The sequence below is a fragment of the Thunnus maccoyii genome, chromosome 16 (assembly GCF_910596095.1).
Source record: "Thunnus maccoyii chromosome 16, fThuMac1.1, whole genome shotgun sequence".
NCBI classification, from domain to species: domain Eukaryota; kingdom Metazoa; phylum Chordata; class Actinopteri; order Scombriformes; family Scombridae; genus Thunnus; species Thunnus maccoyii.
The window spans coordinates 2,143,405-2,170,244 of NC_056548.1; the positions used below are offsets into that span (position 1 = coordinate 2,143,405).

Sequence of the window (26,840 nt, forward strand, 5' to 3'; positions counted from 1 at the left end):
AGACTTGTTTTATTCTGAATATTATATAAAAAACACAGAAAATCAAGTAGATCAAATACACTAATGTGACTGTTGAAGGTTTCTCTTTGTCTCAGCTGCAGAGTTTTCTCTTTTTCTTTCTGTCCATAATTCTTATATGTTGTTTCTTCTCTTTTTCCTGCCCCTCATACAACCAGTCTCAAAGAACTTGGATGTGCATTTCCTGCAGAAAGAGCATGTGATTGCTCCTGCTGCTGCAATTTTACTGTTTCTGTAGCACCTGTGGGTGAAATTGCATCAGATTGTATAGACTTGTTCAGTGTCCTTGTCTTTACAGCATTCCCTAATGTGGTTGGGTTTATGGCTCTTGAAGTGTATTTGGCAGTTACATAAATATAAATAATACACACAAGACACAATAATAATGATACCTGAGTTTTCTTTGGACTCAGATTCAGAGTCGGACGATTCGGAGGATTCAGAGGTTTTCTCTGGTAGGTTGGGCAGCTGAGCGATGTCGATGGGCGTGTCTTTATACTCTGGATTACTGTAGAGACACACACACACACACACACACACACACACACACACACACAAACACACAAACACACACACACACACACACACAAACACACACAGACACACACACACACACACACACAAACACACACACACAGACACACACACACACACACACACACACACACACACACAAACACACAGACAGACACACAGCTTTGTTTCAATAACAAAAGTTTTTTTTGACAACATTTTTCTTCTTCTAAACTGGTTTTCATGGTAAATTCAGCAGAATATACGTTTCCATGCTGGTAAATTGTAAAAATAAAACACAACATTCAGTAACAAAACCCAACTTTATTCATTTTCTTACTTATATTCAGCTATATTCCAACTTTTTATAGTTCAACAAGAAAAACTCCTAAAACCCCAATAAATAAATAAAAATATTAACTGAACTAACTTAATGTACATGTTTATTTCTCTCTTTGTCCTTATTATACTTAATTCTACTGTGTATTTGTCTAATTGTATAATTTAATTCCTCTTTAATACATTAAGTGATACATTCAGAGCTGTTGAGTCTGAAATAATAAACTGAACTAACTTAACTCTTTAATTTGTTGAATAAATCCATTAATTTACTACTGTTTGCTCATTCTTGTGTTTATGTGCTTTATTCTCTCATTTATTCAGTCAGTCCTCGTCTGAGCCGGGTTGACCTCTGACCTGAGGACGTAGTTGACCCAGATGATGTTCTTCTCGTTGGCGTTCTTGGCGTTGATGGCGATGGTGGCGCTGGACTGGATCCAGATGTAACCGCCGTTCTTCTGGATCCACCGGTAGTACTTCGTCACACACTGACCCTTATTCATCACTGAGGCAGAGAGAGAGAGAGAGAGAGAGAGAGGAAGAGGAGGTGGTTTGTTGTTTCATGGTGGATTTAGTTTGATATCAGGAAGGAAAAGAGAGAGAGAGGAGCAGCCATCGGATGTCATGTGACAGCTGGCGGAGAACTGCTCCGCTGCTGCCGTCATTAATCAGACCAACACACACTGCCGGCCACCGTGTGTGTGTGTGTGTGTGTGTGTGTGTGTGTGTGTGTGTGTGTGTGTGAGCGTGTTTCTGTGTGTCTCTATATGTACTTCAAAATTCAATATTTCCATGATGCATGTTCATATCTCATGCCGATATGTTTACATGTTAAATTTTACTTTCTTAAGGTGGACAAACACGCCTGAAGATCAGGACACTGCTACGACCTGCGAGGTGAGGTCATGTGACTGACGGAGACGTGGTCTACTTGTACTGTAAGATGGTAAATCTTATACAGCAAAGAGAAAAATACAGTAAAGTTTGTTAATCTTTATTCTCTCAAGTCTATTTGGTTTGGTAAAGTATGACATCATCAGTGTGATCAATGCACAAAAAAACACTAATTAGGAAAAAAAACAAAGACTTGTAGTAAACTCATCTCCCTCCAGAAATATTAAATATGACATTATAACCTCTGAGATTATTTATGCAAACATAACTTCTATTTAATCAGACTTGAAAGCTACATTTAAGGATAAAGTTCAAACACACACTTCTATTATCAGAGAATTTAAATTATTCAAATATTATATAATATTCAACACAGATTAACTATAATGGTCCAGAGTCTCCAGAGAAAGACCAGCGTTGAGTCCAGACATTCACCAGTCTTACTGGAAAAACTGCAGACTGGAATAAACTGTGAAATAAAAACAGACTTTGGAAAACTGACATTTTTAAATAAAAAGTCTGAGGTATTTTTAAAAAAAAATCTAATATTGTTATTACTATAAAAAGAAGAACTTTATTGGATTAATTCACACTTTTAGGGTTATATTATATATTTTGTCTTTATACACTGACAACAATATTTATATAATGAAGTCTTTATTTATTTTAGATCTCCATACTTTCCTTCTATCCTTCATTCGTTCTCTTTTCTTCTTCATCTCATAAGAAACCATGAAAATCACCCAAAATAATAATATTAATTGAGAACACACACACACACATCAGTAAACTATGGAGTGATGTCACCTTTTCTACATTGTGTTTTCATTATTTCAACTTAAATAAAAGGTTTTTCCACCACTGCAACAACAATCTGATACACCTGAACAAGCTGCAGTACCCGTCTTTCTCCACCAGATAGTGCTGTGTCACTGCAACAGTCGCCCCCCCTCCTCCACCCCTCTGCAGCCTCAGGAGGTGGCGACCCCCCCCCCCCCCCCCCTCCCCTTCCTCCCAACCCCTGCTCCACCCTGCGACGGCATGCCGGCAATAAATTTGGCTAAATTAACCACTAAATGGTTATCTCAAGCAATATGTATTGGCATTAATCAGGAGCCGCTCAAACAGAAACAGTCGGAGACGAGAAGCGAGGGCCACTAAATTCATATCCCTCTCCTCCATTTAATTACGGACACAAATAGGTTTTTCCACGACAGAGAAGAAAGAGAGAGAAAGTAGGACGGTGATTTATATAAAAAGAAGGCCAGTAATTAAAAACTATTAGAAACTAATAGCATTGTTTAAGACGACATCCCCAGGGCTGCTCTAATTGACTTTGGTCGGGCGGCCGGCGCTCATTCATTTTCTATTTGCCTATTCATAGAGAGAGAGAGAGAGAGAGAGATGGAGGGGAAAATAACTTGTTTGCATGTTAAGGCAGAGATGGTGAGATCACGTCACCTTGAATGTGACCTTGCTTTGTTTGTACGGCAGAGTAAATAACGACACAATGAATGCACACACTCACACACACACACACACACACACACGGCTGCCTGTTCAGATGACTGCAGGTCCTCAGAGAGCAGCTCAGTGTATCAGCATGTCCAATGGAAGAGAACACACACACACACACACACACACACACACACACACACACACACACACACACACTCATACAAGGCTTTATAACAACAGCAGGCTGCACTCTGCTGCTGCGTACTGAATATACACACTGTCTCACATGTGAAAGCAGACTGTCGGCTGATGTTCACTCCTCACCTGCAAAATATACAGAACTGCAAATCTGGCCCTCTAGCGCAAATATTTGTCCCCCTTTAAAGGATCATTCTGCTGATTTTTCTATATTTTTCTTCTTGTCAACAAATCTAATATGTGTATCCAAAGTCTGATATATCTTATTCCTCCGTTGTCGTCCAAAAACTATTAAAAACACGTCAAAGAGTCACATCGCTGCACTGGGTGACATGTTCCTGCATCCCAGAAGATGCTGGTTACTGTAACTGGTTTAGAAACGACTCCAAAGAGTAAAAAACAGCTTTATTAGCTTGTTGTGCTACATGACACATCCTCTTCACTTTGCACTGAAGCTCTTTGAGAAATCTACAATGTAGAACAAAGTCAAGAGGTTTGTGACATGTAGCATAGCAACAAGCTAGCGAAGCTGTAAACAGAACGTGTGCAGCGGCGTCCTGCCTCAGTCTAGAGGGTTATTACGGTAACAACCATCTTCAGGAACAAAGGAACATGTCACCCAGTGCAGCGGTGTGACTCACTGATGTGTTTTTAATAGTTTTTGGACGACAACGGAGGAATAAGATATATCTTTGGATACACACATGAGATTTGTTGACAAGAAGAAAAAACATAGAAAATCACCAGACGCATCCTTTTAATGTGTGAATTCAAACACTGTTATTACTCCACAACATGACAGATTTGTTCTTCACAAACACAAACAGGTGGCAACGGTGTCTCGTGGTGACGAACCTACAGAGGATTATCAGCTTTATAGAGCGTTTCAGCTCATCGTTTATCTGTCCGGCTGCACTTTTACTGTTTCGGGTTCACTCTCGGCGCTCTCATAGCGTCGTTTTAAGACGTAGCAGGCGGCTGTTTACAGAGAAAAACTCAGGAGTTGGTAGAAAACAGAGTGAATACTGGACTCAGATTCACCAGGTGTTTGCTAACAAGTTCACTTCCTGTTTCTGCTGCCCCCAAGTGGCCAAAAAAAAAAAAATCTGTTATTGCAGGTTTAAGGTTTTGTCTTTTGCCACTTCAGTCTCTTGTCTTTGTCTCTCTCTCTCTCTCTCTCTCTCTCTCTCTCTTAGTCTTGCAGGTGAGGTTTCCACCATGTTAACCCTCTCCTCTTACTCCTCCATTAAATCACTCACTCTCTGATCGCTCGCTAATGAAGGAGAGGAAGAGGAAGAGAGAAAGAGAGAGAGAGAGAGTGCTGGAGGCTCGCCCGAGGCTGCAGGAGAGAGACCGATAGATTAAAGGACTTATATTCCCTTTTAAAGTCTCTCTACCTCACTTTCTTTTCCTCTTTTTTTTTTTTTGGTCAATGTCACGCCTCTCTCTCTCACTCTCTCACACACACAGACACGTTTTTTTTATCTCTCTTTCCCTTTTTACATGTTTACATCTCCTTGTTGTTGTTTTTTTTAACTGCATCTTTCTCCTCTTACACTTGTCTTCCCTCCATCTTTCCTTCTGTTTAATCTGCAGGATTTCCTCTTTAGTCTGGTCTCCTCTTCAGATTACCTTTACCCCATTTACCCTGTGAGTGTGTGTGTGTGTGTGTGTGTGTGAGTGTGTGAGTGTGTGTGTGTGTGTGTGACGACGTGCAGGTAATTTACGGCTGTGAAATTGCTTTATGGAAACGTCCTCTCTGTCTGCCAGAGGATGGAGGGATGTGTTTCGGTGCTTTCTCTCTCTGTGTGTGTGACTAAATATCTTTTATATTTTTTGACTGTATTCTTTGTAAACAGCAGGACAGATCATCCCTCTGTCGCCCTCTGCTGGCCAACTGCAGAACAGTTTGAACATTTTTCTTCACTTCCAAATAAATCCAAGGATAAAAAGGGACAAAAATATATTTCTGATGTACGTTATGAACCGTCCAGATTGCTGGGACACGTCTGTTTTCTGTCTTCAGAGTCAAAACTAAACCTGGAGAAACAGTTTTTATGATCCACATATCTGAAACAAACTCCTAGAAAACTTCTGCAGCTGAGTTCTGCTGCAACTCTCAGTTCTTTTACATCAAACTTGAGGCTTTTGATTCATATCTTTCACTGCACTCTTTTAAATGTCTTTTTACAATGTCTTGTGTTTCTTTTACATGTTGTTTTAATGGTTTTTATGTTTTATGTAAAGCATCTTGCTGTTGAAAGGTGCTTTACCAATAAACTTGCCTCATGTGGTACAAAAGTCACACTCGTTTTATTTTAATCTCTTCATTATCTGGAAACAACATCTGATCAGAGGCCTTTACATTCATACCTGCTGTTAATATCCAAGAAACACATTTCTGATACAGTTTGCAGCCAGTTTTCATGTTGTACAAGCAGCACTATTGTTTTTATCTTATATCAATGTAATTTTATTTTATTTTATTTGAAATTATTTTAATTGTCTCTTCTTGTTTGCCTCATTGAAATGTTTCATGTCTTTGTACCGGCTAATAAAATGAGCCTCACTGAACATTTTACTGATATATTTAGTATCAACATTTTTATGACTCGCCAAATACATTAATTAACAACATTTTTCTTCTATTTCTTATTCTGTTTTTCCTCCTTCACTTCAGTGTACATTTCCAACATAAGATTTTTACACAAAATACGAGCTACACGTTGTAACAACAACAATAAACACAATCCATGATTGAAAAGCAGCAGGGAGACGAAAAACCTTATATTACCTACCGCCTTCTCAATATAATAATATATAAATAATATAAACGGTCTCTCATGGATGGTTTGCCAGCACTTTCAACCATCATTTAAGACAAACAAGCACACATTAATACACTCATTATATTGGCAGAATTCATCCAGTATTATGCTTCCTTCAAAAAGTATTCGCTGTGGTAATTTAGTAGAATATAAAAGTAATTTCCAGGATATTTGGTGCATTTACATCTACAGAAGGTAGATACAGATCATAGATTGTAAAAGGTCATTTAAACTTTATTATTAAGACATTTGCTTTGCTCCATCAACAACTTCTGTCTCAATTTTGAAGGCAAACGTTGAAGTCTTAACTTTGACCTACCGTATTTACTGTAGTTGTGTGCACACAGTTTTCCTGTGCAAAGAGAGTTTAGTACTGACATTTCAGGTGTTTGACCTCCACATAAAGTGGTTTAGATTATCTGGATAAACTGTCTTCCAGCCTGTTTGACTGTGTTTCTTTTTAGTGATGTCACCGTGTTCCCATGTTCAGCTCAGTAATTAACATGTTATTATTATTTACAGTGTTATAATTACTGAGAGAAATGGTGGACAAAAACCACAAAAATAAGTTCCAATTTGTGAAAAACAGAATTATCCTCTAAATGGGACACATGCTTTTTGTGATTTTCTGTTTTATTATACTGTTCTGTTGATGTTCTGATGTTAAAAGAGGTTAAATTTCCAAAACCATAACTACTGTAAAAATGAGAACGTAAAAATAAGAGACAGGAGCTAAAACATCCTGTTTCAGACAGAGGCTGAACTGAGGGGCTGCATAAAGTACCAGTAGAAGATAAATAAGGAGTTTTTTTGAACTGGAAATCATACAAAGATATTCCAGTAGAGCCCCAGTATATAAATACAGAGCTGGAAATGTGCATGACGTCCTCTTTGACATACAGATCTTCTACTTTAACAGGCCTCCAGCAGGTTACAGTCTCCTTTTTGACATCTCCTCTGATGTTCCCACACGTATCCATGCTCTCAATATAGATCTAACTGACACAGTAGAGCATATATACTGTATATAAATACTTAGAAAAACAGAAGAACAGTTCAGTTAGCACACTCATTCCTCTGAGGGACTTGAAAGTTTTACTAGCTGGTGTGTTTTGTAATGTTTCTAGTGTTTTATTAAGTGTGTGTGGTGATTGTATTGTGTGAATGAACCATCTTATTGTGATCCTGTGTGCTGTATATCCTGCAAACAATAGTAAAGAACAACCTTTTCTCTGCTGTCAAAAATGTCGCCTCGTCTGGTGTTTTCTACAGTTTGTGTCTCATGTCGTCGAGGTTTGTTCATGTTCTTCTGTCCCGAAAGGCTTTTTTTGTGTGTTTAACTAATGTACCTGTGTTGATAGTTTCACAGGTGTGTGTGTGTGTGTGTGTGTGTTTTGTCTGCAGACACATTAAAAAAAATGCCTTTTAGTGTGTGTGTGTGTGTGTGTGTGTGGATTCATTAAAGGCATTGTTAGTCCGGAGAGACGAGCTCTGCTAAAACGCCTGCAGGCTTAAATCCACCGAGCTTTCACTTCTGTGCAAGTCTCTCGCTCTCTCTCTCTCACTCTTCCCTTTTCCCCCCTCCACTGTGTTTATATGTCTCTCGATCTTCTCTCTCTCTCTCTCTTCCCCAAACATCTCGTCTGTCTCTTTACTGTCGTCTTCTCTGTCTGTCAAAATGCTCTTTTTCCTCTGTTCCTGTGTGTTTTAGTCTAAAAAAAAAACTAAGCATTGTTTTTCTTTTTGTGATTATTTTTCTAAAAAAAGTGAACATCTTCTTTTTTTTGTTATTAAGACAGTTTCCATCATGTCCTCTGAGAACCAGAGAGGAAAATCTCTACTTTTTGTAGTATACCCTCCTCCAGTCTCCTGCTTTTATTGTTAAAACACAAGTAATTTTCAGTCTAGTTCTGTTCTGTCCTGTTGGGAAAAAGTTAGATCTTTTCTAAAACAGACTCGTGAAAAACCTACAAACGTGCATAAATGAATTTTCAAAAAAAAAAAGTAGCTGAAGTTCAGGTTCAACTTCTTGCAGCGGAGACTGTTGGAGCTGTTGCAGGTTTAGGGTTGACTGATGATTCTGTGAAGCTGTAACACTCCTAACATATAAAGAATATAATAACTGTCAACTTCTCTCTGGATATCCCTGTCTTTGCTCTTATTGTGAGGAGGAGGAGTCTTTCTTGATCACCTGTTGTGATTTGGTTGCTTATATAAATAAAACTGACTTGACTTGAGAACAACGATCTCTTTCTAACTTTTTTTTTCTAACTTTTTTTTGTTCTACTTTATTTCTTTAAAACCAACCAACCTTCTTTTTTCCTCCATCTTTCTGTAAAACCGTCACTACATCCTCCTTTATCCTCTTTTTTTTTTTTTTTTTGCAAATATCTCCTCCTCCGAAAAAGTTCTGCACCTTATTTCTCTCTTTTTTTTTTTTTTTACACCTTATAATGCTTTTTCTGATCCCTCTTTCTTTGTGAAAAGATGGGTATTTTCCTCTTTTATCCTTTTGCCTTTTCTCATTCGCCCTGACAAGTGAAACTTCTTCCTCCACCTGCAGACTCTCCTTGAAAAAAAAAAAAGAGCATTTTGTCCTCTGTTCTTTTCTTTTCTCTATCTGAAAATCACTCGCTCCCCATTTCTCTCCCTTTCTTTGAGAAAAGCCGAATTTCTCTCTTCATCCCCTGTGCCAAGTATTTCTCTCCTTTTCCTCCCTTTTCTCTGCCTACAAATCACTCCGGTTCCCTCCCTTTTCTTTGTGAAAAGACGAGTTCACCTTCTTTCTCTTCTTTCTCTCTGTTCTCGGAGTGGAACTGAGGACAGATTGACTTTGAGATCTGACCCGAGCTAAGACCGGCTGTCAGCAGGTAATGATAGAGACTTAGAGAGTGACGCCTCTTCACAGAGAGGGATCACGCCTCGTCCTCCACTTAAAAAGAAGCCTTTTAAAATTTAGATCCCTGTTGAGAGAACAGGCTATCCCTCTAAAATACACCTTGATCGATTCCCCCAACTATCTGACTCCTGCAGCAGCGGGGGAACCGAGTGCAGACGTGGAAATAAATCCCACAAAGAAATCGAAGCCTGCGAGCTGCTGCTGTTCCGCAAAAACAGAAAGAAAGAGCATGAAGAGGGTTTTTTTTTTCACTCCCTTAAAAATCTGCTGCCACTTTTTGACAAAAACTACAAGAAACTGCAAAACTCTGAGCTTCCGCTGAGCAAAGTAACAATTATCTGTGACTGATATTTATGTACTAAAACAAAATTGGGTTAGGGTTAGGGGCTAGGGTTAGGGCTAGGGCAAGGGTTAGGGCTAGGGGGTTAGGGTTAGGGTTAGGGGCCAGAGTTAGGTTTAGGGCTAGGGGGTTAGGGTTAGGGTTAGGGTTAGGGGCCAGAGTTAGGGTTAGGGTTAGGGTTAGGGGGTTAGGGTTAGGGGCCAGAGTTAGGTTTAGGGCTAGGGTTAGGGCTAGGGGGTTAGGGTTAGGGTTAGGGGCCAGAGTTAGGTTTAGGGCTAGGGGGTTAGGGTTAGGGTTAGGGTTAGGGGCCAGAGTTAGGGTTAGGGTTAGGATTAGGGGGTTAGGGTTAGGGGCCAGAGTTAGGGTTAGCGTTAGGGGCCAGAGTTAGGGTTAGGGTTAGGGTTAGGGTTAGGGGCCAGAGTTAGGGTTAGGGTTAGGGTTAGGGGGTTAGTGTTAGGGGCCAGAGTTAGGGTTAGGGTTAGGGCTAGGATTAGGGTTAGGGGTTAGGGTTAGAGTTAGGGGCCAGAGTTAGGGTTAGGGGTTAGGGTTAGGGTTAGGGTTAGGGTTAGGGGCCAGAGTTAGGGTTAGGGTTAGGGTTAGGGGGTTAGTGTTAGGGGCCAGAGTTAGGGTTAGGGTTAGGGCTAGGATTAGGGTTAGGGGTTAGGGTTAGAGTTAGGGGCCAGAGTTAGGGTTAGGGGTTAGGGTTAGGGACCAGAGTTAGGTTTAGGGCTGGGGTTAGGGTTAGGGGCCAGAGTTAGGGTTAGGGGTTAGGGGTTAGGGTTAGGGGCCAGAGTTAGGTTTAGGGCTAGGGTTAGGGTTAGGGGCCAGAGTTAGGGTTAGGGTTAAGGGTTAGGGGCCAGAGTTAGGGTTAGGGGTTAGAGTTAAGGGCCAGAGTTAGGTTTAGGGCTAGGGGGTTAGGGCTAGGATTAGGGTTAGGGTTAGGGGTTAGGGTTAGGGGGTTAGGGTTAGGGTTAGGGTAAGGGGTTAGGGTTAGGGGATTGTGATGGATAATAGACAACCATCCACCATCTTTACTTTTCACCTTGCTGCACAAAGGACAAACTATTCCTGAGTTAGATAATCATGAGGTTTCTTAGAGATGCTGCAACTTCTTTATGATTCCATATAAAGTTGTTGTGAAATCTTCCTAAACTTCATGCTACTGAAAAATGGTGGAAAAACACAAACAGGAACCTCAGAGAAGGCCGAGTTAGGTAAAAGTGTTATGAAAGTTACAAAAAATGATGACGCAGCTCCTTTCACTCCCACCCCGGAGTTTCCAACGAGCACACTGACCCTTTTCATCCTGCTTTAGTTCCTTTATTTGGGTAAAAAGAGTCAAAAATGTAAGAATGCAAATGACCTAGTGGCCAAAAACATCTTTAATTTGTGTCGGCTTGAATTGAAGATGTTTAATCTTGAAGAAAACATTTCCAGATATCCACTGAATACAGCTGTATGCATAAAATAATAAGAAACAACAAACTATTCTTCTTTCTATTTCTTGTTTTCTTTATTGTGTAGTCTTTCCATCCTCATTATTTTTATTTAATGCAATTCTGTTTGTCTTGGGTGTTTTAGCAGACATCTTTTAGCTTCCAACCTGTCCTGCACAAGTGTTTGTTCTCTTAAAATTCATGTATACTTGAGCATGTTGTCTGAATGTCTTTGTGTTCGTATCAAATCTTTAAATATTTTAGAAAAAATCTTTTGTGCAAACAAATAAAGAAAGAAAGAACATACACTGCAAAAAAAGAGGACAATATAAATCCATCTAAACCAACATGAAGATGTTTGGGAGTAAAAAATACTGATTGGAGTCTCTAATGTGCACAAAATCAACAAAACCACACAGCTGAAAATAAATTTTCCAATCCAAAAACTCCTCACAACCACCAAACACAAACCGGATTTGTCACACATCCAATTAGGCAGAAAACTTCTCCACGTTTGCTGAAAAAGTGGAGAATCATTAGACCGCTGCTCTGAAATCAGCTTCCACACAATCAGCGGCGAAGTTCATAAGCCACCGAATTAAACCGCCCCCGAAGAAAGGCAGATTTCAGAACAATCTGACCGCGCTCCATTTGACGGGGAGGATGAAGAAAGAGAGAGAGAGAGAGAGAGAGAGATGAAAAAAAAAAGAAAAGACACGAAGCACCTCCAGCGCCCCGTAGCCATCCATTTCTGAAAGCCCCCCTTTCAGAGAGGAAATTAATTTTGAAAGAGGAAGAATAAAACGAGCAGCCGAGGTGACTGAAGGTGCTGTATTAGACTACGCTCGACTAAAACCAAGTCATTTAAACCGCTGGCTGCCGGCTCGCCTCCCTGACCTCCCATCCTCACAGCAGACAGAGAGGAATAATCTCCCTTCATATTTCACTTCCTTTTTTCCCCTGTTTTACACATCCTAAACCCCCCCCCCCCTTGTTCTGTCTGACCCCGCCGGGCCGCCGTAGAGTCACTTCCTGATTGCCACTCTGGTGATGCTCGGGAACTTTCAGGAGACGGTAATTGAAAAAGTTTCATGGATCTTCATGCTGTTTTTTTTTTAATTTGTCCTGGAGGTGTGTGACATGATTTAGTTTTGTCAGGTGTTACGACAGCGGCGACGGCAGCCAGAACTCAGGCAGGTGAAAAGATGTTTAACTGATTTTTAATAACTTATTCAACTCATATTTCCTCACATACAGCATTTGTCATGTGGGATGAATACACATGTGCAAAAATGTCTTCTCCTCAACCAGTATTCCCAGTTCAGCAGCAGAAAACACTTTCTTTTGTGCTCCATTACTTTACAGACATGTGTAAAACACGTCAAAACCAAGCGGCAACCGCCGGGGCTGTAAAATGAAGCCAATGTGGAAGTGCCAAAAACTGCAGTTCCTTGAACGACCACTTGAGGCTCCAAAAGCGAGTCAATCCCCATAGACCCCCATGTTAAAATGTCCAACTTTACAGCAGAAATAAACATGTTTACAGCCTGGTACAAAAAACTGGTTTTGGTCTCTGTAGCTAATTTCTCTTTTCATGACAACTGTACGGAGGATGAATTTTTTTATAACTCATCCGTTTAAATTTTATTAAGCCGTAAAGTTCTGCATAATGAAGGACATGGCTGCTTTGAGTGACAGGTCCGCCAGCCGCTAGGTGGCTTGTTTCAGTCATTCGGCCCGCCTCTTTGCCCATTTTTGATTGGCTGGGAGTTAGGCAGAGTCACGCACTACCAAGATGGCGACGGCTGGAGCGGCTCGCTTTGAGCTTCAAAACCGCTCTTCAGAAACCAACGAGTGACGTCACGGTAACTACGTAAAATCAATCAATATGCAAAAAAAAATTATTTTTGTCAAAAAGTAACATCAATGCTAACCGCTAAATTAGCCAATTTGAGTCACGATCATAGACTGTAAAGAATATGGATGTAGCCACCGTGATGTCACACGTTGGTTTCTGACGAGCGGTTTTGTAGCTTCAGCCATCGCCATCTTGGCAGTGCCTGACTCCCAGCTAATCGAAAATGGGCAGAGAGGCGGAGCTGAGGTGGCCGAATGAAGCCTGGTTGCTGAAACAAGCCACCTAGCAGCCACATCCTTAATTATGCATAACTTTATGGCTTAATAACATTTAAACAGGTGAGTTATATAAAAGGTTCACCTCCCGTACAGTTGTCATGAAAGGGGAAATTAGCTTGAAATTGTACCAGGCTGTAAACATGTTTATTTCTGCTGTAAAGTTGGGTATTTTAACATGGGGGTCTATGGGGATTGACTCGCTTTTGGAGCCTCAAGTGGCCATTCGAGGAACTGCAGTTTTTGGCACTTCAGCATTGGCTTCATTTTTTTAGCCCTGGAGGTTGCTGGTTGGTCACAACAGTCCCGTAAACTGTGACGTGATTAGTTTCACTACATGTTCACCTGCTGCAGTTTACGGGACCGCGGTGACTCCAGGTGGCGAGCTGTCTTTGGCTACATCTGTCATATCTACGAGAAGGACAGACTGAGAATGACTCTGACACTGATCTCTGCTCTCGGTTTGTGTTTGCTGATGAGGTATCATGTCTGGTTTAAGAGACTTGAAGTGCTGGGAATCGACCGAACAGTTTCCAGATTTTACTTGTTCCAGTTTGTCTCCGATGCTGCATCACCAGCCTGCAGGCGGCGCAGTTATTTTTATTATTCTTGCTCAACTGTCCTAAATAAATATGATGTTTCAATCCTGCATTTTGCAGGCAAACAAAAGTTCATCAAAAATGTGAATCGACCTGATTTTTTGGCCACGTTGCCCAGTTCTAGCAGCGTTTTATGCAAATCAGATGATCTGTGGCTGGGTTAATTTACATTTGTATTCTTGGTGAATATCCTGCTAAATACAAAAAAAAAGTGCAATGATGCAAAACTTTGCTGCCCTCACAATAATTTGGGAAATACTGCCTTCGACTCTGTGGTCAGTGAGATGAAGCAGCACCTTAAAACAAGAATAAACTCTAATGAGATCTGATGAACTGATCTCTGATGCTCTGCAGCTTCCTGTACATGACAGTAACTGACTCTCAGCTGCAGCCGACTGTATTTGACTGAAGTTGAACGTGTCTGACTGCATGTGACTGTCCCATCAGGCCTGTTGTCCTTGCTTTGTAGTTGTTATTATTTGGCGTTCTGCCTAAACGCCTTCACTGCCTCCGACACACCGTGAAATGCTGTGCAGCTCTGAACGCCTCCTCAGCTTTTACCACCACAGTAAAGATCTGGCTGCAGCAACAAACAGCATGCTGCAAATCATCCAGACAGCCACTAAACAGGGACACCAAACCTCTGCCTCTATGTGTGTGTGTGTGTGTGTGTGTGTTTGTTTGTTAGAGAGGGAGAGTGTATTATGCTTCCTGACAAGGGTAATAAGATTGTAGAGTTGCTGCTGTAAAGAAACTTTTCAAAGATACAAGAGAGCAAAATCTCTCTAAGTGGCCTTTAACTTTCAAAGTTTTAAATGTAGAAATACTACCGCAGTAATATTGTCCTTATAGGAGATGTAGAGGAGCTCCTGTGGGACAAAACGCTGTCCAACATGTCTGAAAATTGTTTTTTTGCTAAAGTATAAATCTGATCAAAATATCAGGTCAGACTAGTGTGCAAACTTTGACTAGAAAGAGCTAAATTTTTGTTTTTGCAGTTGTAGGTGAACAGAAGAAAGAAGCTGAAATAGAAGTTAAAATCCACAAGGTGGCACCACTTTATGCAGGAAGTTGGGACAAAAAAAGATTCAGTCGAAAAGCTGCAGAACAAGCGAGTAACTGCACCTCGAGCCGAGATCGTTTTGTCAACTGCTTTTTCCGATCTCAATCAGCTGACTTCATTATCCAATCAGAGCGGAGTATAGAGTCAGGTGGTGACAGTACTCACAGTCCAGGTGACTCTGTCTGATTCCCTCCACGTCTTCGGCATGAATGAACTGGTAGCACCTCTTCCCCACGATGTCCACTGGAGTCAGATCCATGTAGTCGCTGATCCTGAGACACACAAACACGTTAACAACATTACAACAGACTGGAAAATATATTCACTGATAAAAAGAATACTATATGTTTGTTATGTTGAATATTAAACATGGTCAAAGTTTCAAAATTTGAGGTGAACATATGTTGAATGCTGCCTGCAAGTCAAAACTCAGGGCTTCAACCTGCTTTTCTACCTTGCCGATGAACCGACGTCGGCTCATCGCAAAAGCCTATAAACATCCGTCCGTTCTGTAGCCTTGGTTGCTAAGGTGGTTGCTAAGGTTGTTGACGTTGCCAGCTCTCATATTTCAGATCTGATTCAGCTCCAACATGTATGGATGGATTTGAGAAGTTTATATTTTGAGTAAAGAAGGAGAACAAGAAGTGAAATCCTGCTACTATAGTTTGTTTAGGCTTCCTGAAGCTGACCAATCAGAGCAGAGTGGGCTCATCAGGAGGCGGGGCCTTAAAGAGACAGGAGCTAAAACGGCCTGTTTCAGACAGAGGCTGAACTGAGGGGCTGCATAAAGGACCAGTAGAAGATGAATAAGGAGTTTTTAACTGGAAATCATGCAAAGATATTCCAGTAGAGCCACAAATTATAAATATAGACCTAATTCCTTAATCACACAAAACCAGCATCTTACACTTAAATCCAATTTTAAAGTAGAATTCAATAAACTCTTCTCATCTGCACAACTGAGAGATTTGATAAGATGAAGAACAAATTGTTGGAGAGGTTTAAATCTCTCCACTGTGGCCTCTCTGCAACTTATTTTTTCTCACATGATTTTGAGAATATCTGTAAGCTGAAATGTACATTTCACCGTGTTTGGTTTGGTTTCTTCGCATTGCGTTGAGCTCCTACACTGAACTGCAAGTAGCAGCAAGTGTTGTGAAACTCTGAAATATATAACTTGTCACACCGGGACAATTTTCTCTGTACAGTTCTGGTACTTGCCAATTAAAAAGAAGGATTCAGGGAAGTAAAAAAAAAAAAAAAAAAAAAAGCTTTATAACCAAACAACAGAGACAGAAGCCTGTCTGTCTATTGTACAGGTAACACAGAGCCGCTTTAAAAGGTTTAATTTGAACAAATTTGCCACAGGATAGACAGAACAATTTCCCCGGTATCATTCTGATAGAGGACGGTCGGGGGGGAGAGAGACTAATGTCTGGCAGGCAGATAACAGCACACTCTGTTCTTTAGAAAAACCCATCCTCCCATTTTCTCATTCTCTTAGAAACTCATCCTCAAAATGGGGCTGTAATGGGAGCAACGCTTGTCTGTTCGCCGCGGCGACGATTTCTGTCGCTCCGCATTGAATATCATCATCTGCCTTGCATTGTGTCCCTTTTTCCACCCACAAAAAAAGCAATCTGTCTACTATCATTTTTTCCGCCTCTCTTTTTATAATAAAACATGAAGGGGTTATTTTTTTTTTTCCCGTCTGATATGAATCTCCCCGGTCGGGCCGGTTAACTCCTGAGCGAGATCCTGATGCCTATCTGCTTTATCTGGACAGAGGGAAGGAGATAGATCCATCAGCGACATATTTCACCAGGGAGGATTGGGTCAGACTTCCTCATGAATAAGAAGCTCCGACAAGGGAGACAACTTTTTTTTTTTTTTTTTTTTCCTCCCTTGAACAGCAGGTATGAAGCATGAATGCAGAAATAGTCAGTAAAATCGAGTTTTTTTGTATTTCACACCGGTGCTCGAAAAATTGGATATGTAGAAGCAGTTTCTCTAAAAAAAAAAAGTCAATTAAATGATCAGATGAATGTAAAACAAGCTCATTCCAAAAAAAAAAAAAAAGTAAAATTATATGGAAGCTCAAAGACGACATAAGTGAGAAAAATACTTTTTGTTTTTTAGCATATCATCAACAACTAAAATTGTTTTGTAATTGCTGCATAACAAACAATAAACCTGGATTTTGGAGGCAGATATTTTTCACAAATGCATAATGTAAACAAACATTCTTGATTTATTGGCCGACATGTACACGGATACTTTTATCTGTAAAAAGCTAATATCAGCCAAAATATTGTCATGGTTAATTTATTGCTCTAGCTCTAATCTTGACAGTTTATATGTAGCTTTTTAAAAGTTAGTGGAATAAAATAAAGTTTGGAAATATGGAAGTACGGTATTGTGCAAAAGTTTTAGGGCATTTTAGACATTTCCATTATTCTCCATAATGCAACACCATCAGGGAGGCAATTTATTCTGCAGCAGGACAACGAGCACAAACATCCAGCCAGAGTCATAACTAAGAACCGTGTTCAGCAACAAGAATAACAAGGAGTCCTGCAACAGATGGACTCTGATCTCAACATCATGGAGAGAGAAGAACTGCTGCGACTTCTCCAAGATGCAGGAACAACCGACCTGTCGAGAACCTGAGACACCGAGAACTGCTGCTGTTTTAAAGACAAAGCTGCTCACAGCAACATATTGATTTACTTTACTCAATTCTGAAGTTAACTGATAGATAAAAACTATTAATGAAACCATCCTCACTTTAGTTTTAGTGAATAAAACGCTTGCACAGTACTGTATATTGTCATATCAACATACAACATTTTGTATGAAAAAAATATTACAGCATTTGGGTTTTCACTTGTGGCTTTTTTTTTGTCTTTTCTTGCCTTATGTAAATTTAAGGTTTTGTACTCAAAAGGAAAAAAAAAGTACAAAAACGTGAATTCAAAGCACATGTGCTCAGTGAACTTGAATGTAAACATGAAATTTTCTATGTGTGATGGAACTTTACAAATGGAACAAACATTTTCACGTAGAAATTATGAAATGGCAGGTTACAAAAAAAATTGTCATATTTTCTCAGACGCTGAAATCCACAGAAGAACTGTGGCGACTTCTCCAAGATGCAGGAACAACCGACCTGTCGAGTAGCTGAAACACTGAGAACTGCTGCTGGTTTAAAGGCGAAGCTGCTCACAGCAACATATTAATTTACTTTAAGTTTCTGCTGTTTACTCAACTTTGGATCAAATTAACTGATCAATTAAAACTATTCATGACATTATTTTTGAAACATTCCTCACTTTAGTTTTATTGACTAAAACCTTTGCACAGTACTGTGTGTTGTCATATCAACATAAAACATTTTGTATGTAAAAAAAAAAAAAAAAATTACAGCATTTGGGTTTTCACTTGTAGCTTTTTTTTGTCTTTTCTTGCCTTCCGTACATTTCAGGTTTTGTATTTTAACTTTAAAAATGTAACAAATATTTTCATGTAGAAATTATGAAATGGCAGGTTAAATAATATGAAAGAAATTGTCATATTTTTCTCACCTGAAGTGACAGAACACAATACTTATGTTTGGATCTTCACATTTTCTGAAAACCTATATGTGATTTTTTATCATGAGACTTTTATGTCCTCTCTGGTCTTCCGTACAAATTTCACATTGTACGTTGAGAAAAGAATTGTTTCAAAATAAAATGTGGCATCACACGGCTCGTTTCCTTTCTTCTACCTGTTCTCGCAGTAGACGATCTTGAGGTCCATGTTGACTCGGGTGACGAACATCTGACAGTCGATGCGAACCTCGTTGATGGTGGGCGGCGGGAGGGCGTGAGCCACCACCACCATCCCCATGATCTGATTGGGTACCGAGCGGCTGTGTGTGAGCGCCATCCTGATCCGCAGACGCCCCGTGATGTGGATCACCTGACCGGAGGAGGAGACAAACATTCAGAGAGGACATGGATTAACCTCAGCAGGAGGAGAAATATGAGGTCAAAGGTCAAAGGTTATTAGTTTGTTTATTATTACTTTAGTAGATTTTCTTTAGTGCATCACCAGATCATTTTCATGTGCACTGACACATCTTATTTTCCAATTTATTATATTTTTTTATTTGATTTAACCCTTATTGAACTAGAAAAGCCTTGTTGGTTTCCAGATTCCTGTATTAAAGAGTCTTTTTCCAGAGTGTTTTGGCCGACGTGCAGCAATAACGAATCACAAAAAACATAAGACAGATAACACAGAATTTGCCATAAAACTAGAATTAAACAGAAATGTGATTAAAAAAAATGATTAAATTGTTAGAAATGTTAGAGAAACAAGCTAAATGGCATCTTAAAAATAAAACAAAGAGCTTTCTAACAACATAAAATAAATTTTAAATGTCAGTACAGCTGATCTCACATCACAGCTGATGTCATTAACCTGAGTATTTGTTTATTTCATCGTAAAATAATAATTTTATCTGCAGCTCAGCAGCTTGATCATGACGGCTGGTCAACATGGTATTTATGAACTGTGATCAAATTTTATACGTGTTCTGTTGTCTGACAACAGAAACAGAAAAATACATAAATGAGAACCATATTGTGAGTTTAGCTGTATTAACACACAGTGTTTGTGATCACTGGATCTTGTCTTAAAGGTCTTTAAGCTCCTCATATCGAAGCAACAAACAACTAATATGAGACGTGACGTTTCTGCAACTTGGTCACACAGCAAACACATCTGATCCCAGGACCTGCTGGAGTCTTTTTTTTTAAAGTATATTCATTTTTCTTTTAGTGCATTTTTGTAGTGACCATCAATAATATCTCCTCGTATTTTTTATTCACTGTGGAAATTAGCCGGCGCTCATTTTTCCCACTTCAAACATCATTTTAATGAGCTTTAAACAGAAGAATTTTGGGATTTCAGCAAATCAAACATCACATTATTTTTTATAGACCTCTTCCTGCTCATAATTTGCTTTTTCTTTATGTTTCATGTGACCTACAGCAGGACTCAGCTTCCTTGTGTTTTGCGCAATAAAACTGATTTATGATTATTCAGAGCTTGTAAATGCTCTAAAACGGATCACAACCTTTATATTATGGTCTGATTTCCTATATTAAACTCTTTCTCTATATATATAATATATGTAAAAGAAGGAGAGGTCAACACAGAAAAAGACAAATGATGACGACCTTTTGGGGGATTTTACCTCACTTTCTTGTTGTTCTTTTTCCTGAACTGACTGGATGGAGAGAACAGGGAGGAAGAGGAGGAGACGGACGGACGGAGAGAGAGAGTGAAGGGTGTAATTATCCGGAGCTTTAAAGTCTTGTGGCGCTTCAGAAGTCTGTCGGATGCGACAGATCTGCGGGAAATGTTAATCAGCTGCTGCTCGTCTGGGAAAAATGTTTGCTCGTCTTTTAAAACGCTGTGTCACCACTTTTTTTCCTCCTCTTTGGTTACACGTCACATCTACAGCAGGAGAGTCAAAGAGTTTGTCTAAACTCTGAAGAGTCTTAAAGTTATGCAGGACAAGTTAGGCTATTCAGAAATGACATCATTTTGCATATGAGTAGTACTATACTAAGGATGTGCAGAGAGCCCAGTATTTGTATTTGTATCTGTATTTGTTGAGGCAGCAGAATTATTTGTATTTGTATTTGAATAAAAGTGGGAGGAGGCTTAAATATCCTGTTTTTGTTGTCATTAAACTTTTAGTTTTAGAAAATTAAAGTGTTACAATAAGTGTGTCAGTAGTTCAGCTTTATCTCTGGGGAACACCCCCAACTCTGGGAACGATGTCCAAATTAGGAAATGTGCGTCATGTAGCAGGTGGATGTGACTCCCCTCGTTAAGACCTGCTGATAGACGTCACAGCGGAGCAGAGGAGAGACACTGAGATAGAGATGTAACCGACCTGCACGCTGGTAGTTGACATGTTTTATTTTTCTTCCCGAAAACAAATAATTTTTAAAATATTTGTATGAAACAAATATTTGTAAAAAAAAAAACCCCACTATTTGTGCTTTGTCGAATAATGTATTTGTATTCGGGCACACCCCTATAGGAGACTTTTTATGTAAAAATACTAAAAATGATAATTGAAATTTTGTAATTTTTTGTTGTCTTTGTGTTCAGAAGTTTTCAATCCTGCACAAATATCCATATATGAAGATTAACATTAAAAACATGTATTGATAGTGACGATGGATACGTTTAGCCACGTCACTGTGATTCATATCAAGCTGTGATGTCATGTTTTGTTTACATGATGGTGAATCTACTCGACGGAGTTACACACAACGTTTCACGATTTCTACAAACAACGCAACAAACGTGATTGTCTTTGTGACATTTTAACAGGCGGTTTCCTCCTTGTCGCTGTAACATTAGCTGACATGTCGAACACTCACACACACATTAAACTGCGTGACCTGTGATTGAAGTCTCTTTCATACATGAATTATTAAATCACAGAGTAATAATTTTTTTATTGTTTATTTTTACTCTTAAACAAGTGAAAAATCATGTCAGTAACTTTTTTTTTTTAATATACTGTATCAGACATGTGTCCACTGTAGTGGGCACCATGCCTCAACAGAATAAAAGTGATTAATGGAAATCAATTATGTTTTAACTAAGAGCAAATGGTATGAATACACTTAGGAACATTAGATAACAACAATAGAGAGGATAGAGCGGACAGATGTATTTTCAGTCACAGAATATAATGTACAAGAAAAATATTATTAAACACTTGGTAAAAGTATTTCAAACATCTTATTTAGTTGAAAACTATACGTTTTACCTGTTTTTTTTCTCTGAGACTAAAGTATTTAACAGATATTCCTGAGCTACTCGGTGCATTTCCTCCACCTTACACCTTAGAATTTATTTCAAGATTCAATATCTCAAAATCACAGAGAGAGTCAAAAATGATATTCAGATGGAATTGTAGACACCTTTGGGGGTTCAACACCTGGTAGTTGGGACATGGTGCTACAACTTAAATGGTTCAAGATGGCTTCCAAATATCTGCCCACTGTAGTGGACACCATGTATGAAAGGGTTAAAATCTGACTATCCAAGATAGGCAAACAAGTGATTTATGAGTAACTTCACTGGGAAATATAAGAAAGAACAGATAACATTTAATATTACACAAAATGTATTTATGGATTTTGATAGTGACAAAGAAGGTGCAGGATCCAATCAAACAGGTGCCGGTCCCAATCGGTCCCAATCTGGGAGGTCCAGGATCCTGTTCCATATGAAGCTCCACAGCTTTTATCCAAACTTGGATTTTCTGATCTTGTAAATCAGACAGGTTTGATGTTGTGTGGACCAGAGACTCTGACAGTAAACAAGCAAATGTAGGTGCCTTGCTCAAGGGCGCCTCTAGATTAGTTAATAAGGGAAGCAGGAAGTCGTTCTGGCTCTGCTGCAACATGACGGCTTTAAAACTACAAACTGTAACGCTGCATTATGTGTGTGTCAGACTGAAATATATGCAAGCGTGCGGGTGAATATTTATGTGTCTCCGCTGTGATTTGCATGTGATCTGAGTCTGCCAGGTGGAACTTACACACACACACACACACACACACACACACGCACGCACGCACACACACAAAAACACACACACACACACACACACACACGCATGCACACACACACAAAAACACACACACACACACTCAGACACACACACACAGTAAGAGAATAAAACATCAATCTTCACTGATGGTTCAGCTGTCTCTCTTTACTCTACTGAGGAGAGGACGTCTCTGCTTTAAAGGAGCAGTCTGCAGGATTTAGTGCCATCTAGTGGTGAAGCTGCAGGTTGCAACCAACTGAATAACCCCTCCCCTCCCCCTCCCTCCCCTCCCTCCCTCCCCTTCCTCCCTCCCCTTCCAAGCTGCAAAAATTGCGTAAAATTCCCTCTCTAGAGCCAGTGTTTGGTTTGTCCATTCTGGGCTACTGTAGAAACATGGCGGCTCTGTGGAAGATGACCCGCTCCCTCTGTAGATATAAAGGCTCATTCTAAGGTGACGAAAACACAACGATTCTTATTTTCAGGTGATTAAACACTAATTAAAACATACTTAATATGAATATTATATTCCATTTCTGCCCTTAATCTTACAAACAGGTTATTTAAGTTTAAGTAACAACATAAAAGCATTTCTGGATCACGAATCGATCACATTTTTATAGTTTTATCACTGAGTAACTTTTTATTCTACAATAATTTAGTAAACAATAAATATAACTGAAGAATAATTGAATTGAGGAATTAATTTGTTTTTTGTCAACTTTTGACATTTTGTCTTTGACAATAAAGTTACAGCAGCTTGAAGACTTTCCACCGCTGTCTGCTGTCATACTTGATTGTATTAGTCCGGGATACACACACACACTCACACACACACACACACACACACTCACACACACACACACACACACACACACACACACACACACACACACACACACAGACAGGCTCGGCAGCCCAGAGAATCCTCTTTAATCCCGCCTCTCGATCTGCGAGCGGAAAGACGGTCACAGAGCTTAGAGGCCTGATGTTACACCTATAGGACTGAGATCTGTATATGCAGCACACACACACACACACACACACACACACACACACACACTGTATACATACACAGGTTTCCTTTATGCACAGAGGAAGAAGCATCCGTACATACAAAACCATCGTTAAGATCACCTAATCCATGTCACCCCACCTGCATGCGGAGAGAGTGTATATATATATGTGTATGTGTGTGTGTGTGTATGTGTGTGTGTGTGTGTGTGTTACAGATATACATCCTGCAGAATCACAACATCACCTTTTTTAAAATCAGTTTTTCTTTCAACACTAAAGATTTTTTGAGGTTAATTTCCTGTTTCGGGGGATTTTTCTGAACTTTTGTACATTTTTTATTTTCCTTTGTTTTAAAACTAGTTTTCATTTTAGAAATTGGAAGATTTAGAAATTGTGTTTCTTTTCTTTTATCATGACCAGCGTGTGATTCCACAGATGAAGCATGAAGCTCGTTGACTTTGCATTAAAACAGTGATTAGTTCATTTGTCTTTCACATCAACATTTAGTTTTTATTTGTTGGAGAAAATTGTTCTTATTTACAAAGTTGCTTTTTATTTAGTTTTAATCTTGTTTTCATTGTGAAAAAAGGTTTTCAACAAATATTTCTTTCATAGCTTTTGTTAAAAACTCATCAGGTTCAGTTTGAAACAAGTCACTGTGAACATTAAATCAACTAGAACTTAAACGCAATAACGTATTATTTCTCTTTTTTTGTGTCTAAACTAGAGTTGAGAAAGTTGTTCTCACCTTATATCCTGAGGACTTGATGTGCACTCCTCTCTTTGTGAGCGTGGACTTCATCCGGACGAAGAAGGATCTCTCCAGAGTGTTATCAGGAGCCAGAAGACTGGGACTGCTGGACTCCACTGACGGACAGAAACACACACACAGGAAGAGAACCTTAAAAAAAACCATATAAACACTCCAATTCCAACAGAAAACCTTCATAAAGTCAAAAGGTAGTGAGGGCTGAAACATGAGCAGAATGGCTTAAACCTAACTAATAAATACAGTCGGCCAATCGCAGGTGCTGTCAAGCTGTCAATCATCTCGACGCAGCTCGTATCAATCACACGGTAAAATGTCAAAACACGTCAAGAAGGAGAAAGACAACAGGAGCAGGATGTTCAGACACAAATGAAAGGTTTGTTAAGGGAGGAAGGAAGAGCGGTTTAGTTTGAAAGGCGTAATAATCTAATATGTCATGACGATCTCAAGTCTTTTTACCCTTCAGAGCACAACGTCGGACACAGGAAGTACATTTTTGCACCGCTCCGTGTGTCCGGTGACGAAGCAGCGGCCGAACCTGAAGGTGAAACGCTCCGTTTGTCAGAAATCGACTGCATATTCATAACTTCTCCATCCGTCAGAGGGAGTGACGGCAGGAGGACACCTTCAAGTTTTACATGCATAAATATTTTTTTACATTTAAAAGAAATGATGTTAAAAATACGTTTAATTATCTCCTGTAGTCTGTAACTTCAGCTTCTGTCTTCTGTGCACAGTCCGAGACTTCATGAGGAAAAATAATCAGCTTTAATCAGCTTTATTCCACACTGCACAACTAGTGGTGAAACATTATAGAAAAAAGACACAACAAGTCATAATGTCAGTCGCCCCGAAAGTGTGACAGATGCCGTCTAGCTGGCGTATAGTCATTGTGAGGCGGAGCGGCGGTGCAGTTCAGATGACGTGTATATATATATACATTTATATATATGTGTGTGTGGACAGATTTCCTCAATCAGAGGAGACGTGAAGCGTAAATGAACGAATGGTCGCGGTTACACCCGTGAGACCTGAGCTGCAGCTGCACAGATTAAAATGAGAGCGTATCTGCTGCGGGTGACGTGCGCTTGAGAAACGCATCTGACACGCTCGCTGTCTAGACACGAGGAGGTTAGTGGTGAACAGAAGGCTGCCGTTGTAAAATACGGTCGTGGTAAACAAAGCGATCAGACTGCATGAAATCCAGTCAGATCAGGGAGCATTTAGAAATATCAACAGTGTGAGTTTGGCTACTATTGACTCCAAAGAAACTCTGACATCATGAAGGAGGGAAGACTCCAGTATGTGCAGGTAAAGATGTGTTATTGTAATGTCTGGTCATTCCATACACTTACATGCAACTGGAATAATTTGCTTTTTTTCTTGGAGAATAACAGAGCTTGAAGCTGAAGGAGCACATCACATATTCATTTATGTGGATGAAGTCGGCTTCAACCTCTCGGGAGGAGGAACATGATTGGGCAGAGGGCCTCTGTTACAGCGCCAGGTCAGAGGAGCGCCAGTATCACCGTCTCCAATGACGGCGTCCTTCACCACATACCGACTATCGGTCCACACAATACAGAACAGCTCATCGCGTTTCCTGATGCACTGAATGAAAGACTGGTTCTACCTGCAGAGAGAGGGCTGTCGAGGCCTGGCACGACTCTGTATGTATGTCGGTTTGCAGCTCAGCCTCGTATGATGATGTAATTCCTCCCGGCATACTCTCCTTTTCTGAACCCGACTGAGGAATTCTTCTCTGCTTGGAGATGGAAGGTATATGATCACCGGCCATATGACCAGATGTCCCTCCTGGAGGCCATGAATGCTGGTTGCCTGGCAATATGTGCAGAGGACTGGCAGCGACCGATACGCCATGAAAGGAGGTTTTTTCCCCCTTTGGTGCATTGCGAGGGAAAACATCCAATGCAATGTTGATGAGGACGTGTGACCTAATCGCCAGGAACCAACGGACTAAATGTGAAGTTCTGAGTGTTTCAAAGTTTTTATGTATAATATTCAGTGTTTCTGAGTTTAAAGTATAGAAAAAAGAATGACAAGATGGAAAAATCTGATGCTTTACAATAAAAAATTTACTTTCTAAAATTCTAAATTCTTGAAGTGAAGAAAGGATGCAGAACAAAATCTGCACCGTAATGAACGTCTGGATTTGTCTAGTCTATGTTCTTAATGTAGGTCTCACATGTCATCAACAGTTCATGAGCACAAAAAGACCTGAACACAAGAATCTCATCTCAAAAAAAGTGTAAAAGGTGCAGCTTTTATCTAGAGAAAAGAATACAGTTCATGCTGTAATATGGCTGCTTGCCTTTTTTTACTATAACTATGTAAAGTATCAACCAGTAGAACAGGCAGACAGCATACAGCAGGCAACAGGCATTTAGCATCATTTTTAACGTATTGGGTAGTCCTATAGACTTCTGTTCAACTCCTACAACGTCTGAAATAGACGCCATGAGACCGATGACGTTTATATATAAGGTGACAAATTTCAGCCTGGTCGCCAGAATAAAATGTTGGCATTGTTGTTATGTTTCTGCAAACCACAGATACGTTGAATATGTACATTTACCTGTAATAAGGAGCATATTAACATTTCTGAAGTGACATCCTTCACATGACATCTATATAAGCTGACTGACTTTCTTATTAGGAGGTGGAGCGGTTGCAACATTGACCACC

General features: G+C 39.8%; 1 protein-coding gene across 3 annotated transcripts in view; it reads right to left on the reverse strand.

Moving 5' to 3' along the window:
* LOC121881564 (neuronal PAS domain-containing protein 3) overlaps positions 1 to 26,840 on the reverse strand; it is a 367,402-nt gene that overhangs the window by 8,908 nt on the left and 331,654 nt on the right. For all 3 annotated transcript variants that reach the window (XM_042389431.1, XM_042389430.1, XM_042389429.1), the window contains 5 exons: positions 24,114 to 24,232; positions 18,488 to 18,681; positions 14,884 to 14,990; positions 1,228 to 1,375; positions 411 to 526 (listed from right to left, as the gene is read on the reverse strand). In XM_042389431.1, coding sequence (XP_042245365.1) covers positions 411 to 526; positions 1,228 to 1,375; positions 14,884 to 14,990; positions 18,488 to 18,681; positions 24,114 to 24,232 — 684 coding nt within the window. The remainder of the gene's footprint in view (positions 1 to 410; positions 527 to 1,227; positions 1,376 to 14,883; positions 14,991 to 18,487; positions 18,682 to 24,113; positions 24,233 to 26,840) is intronic.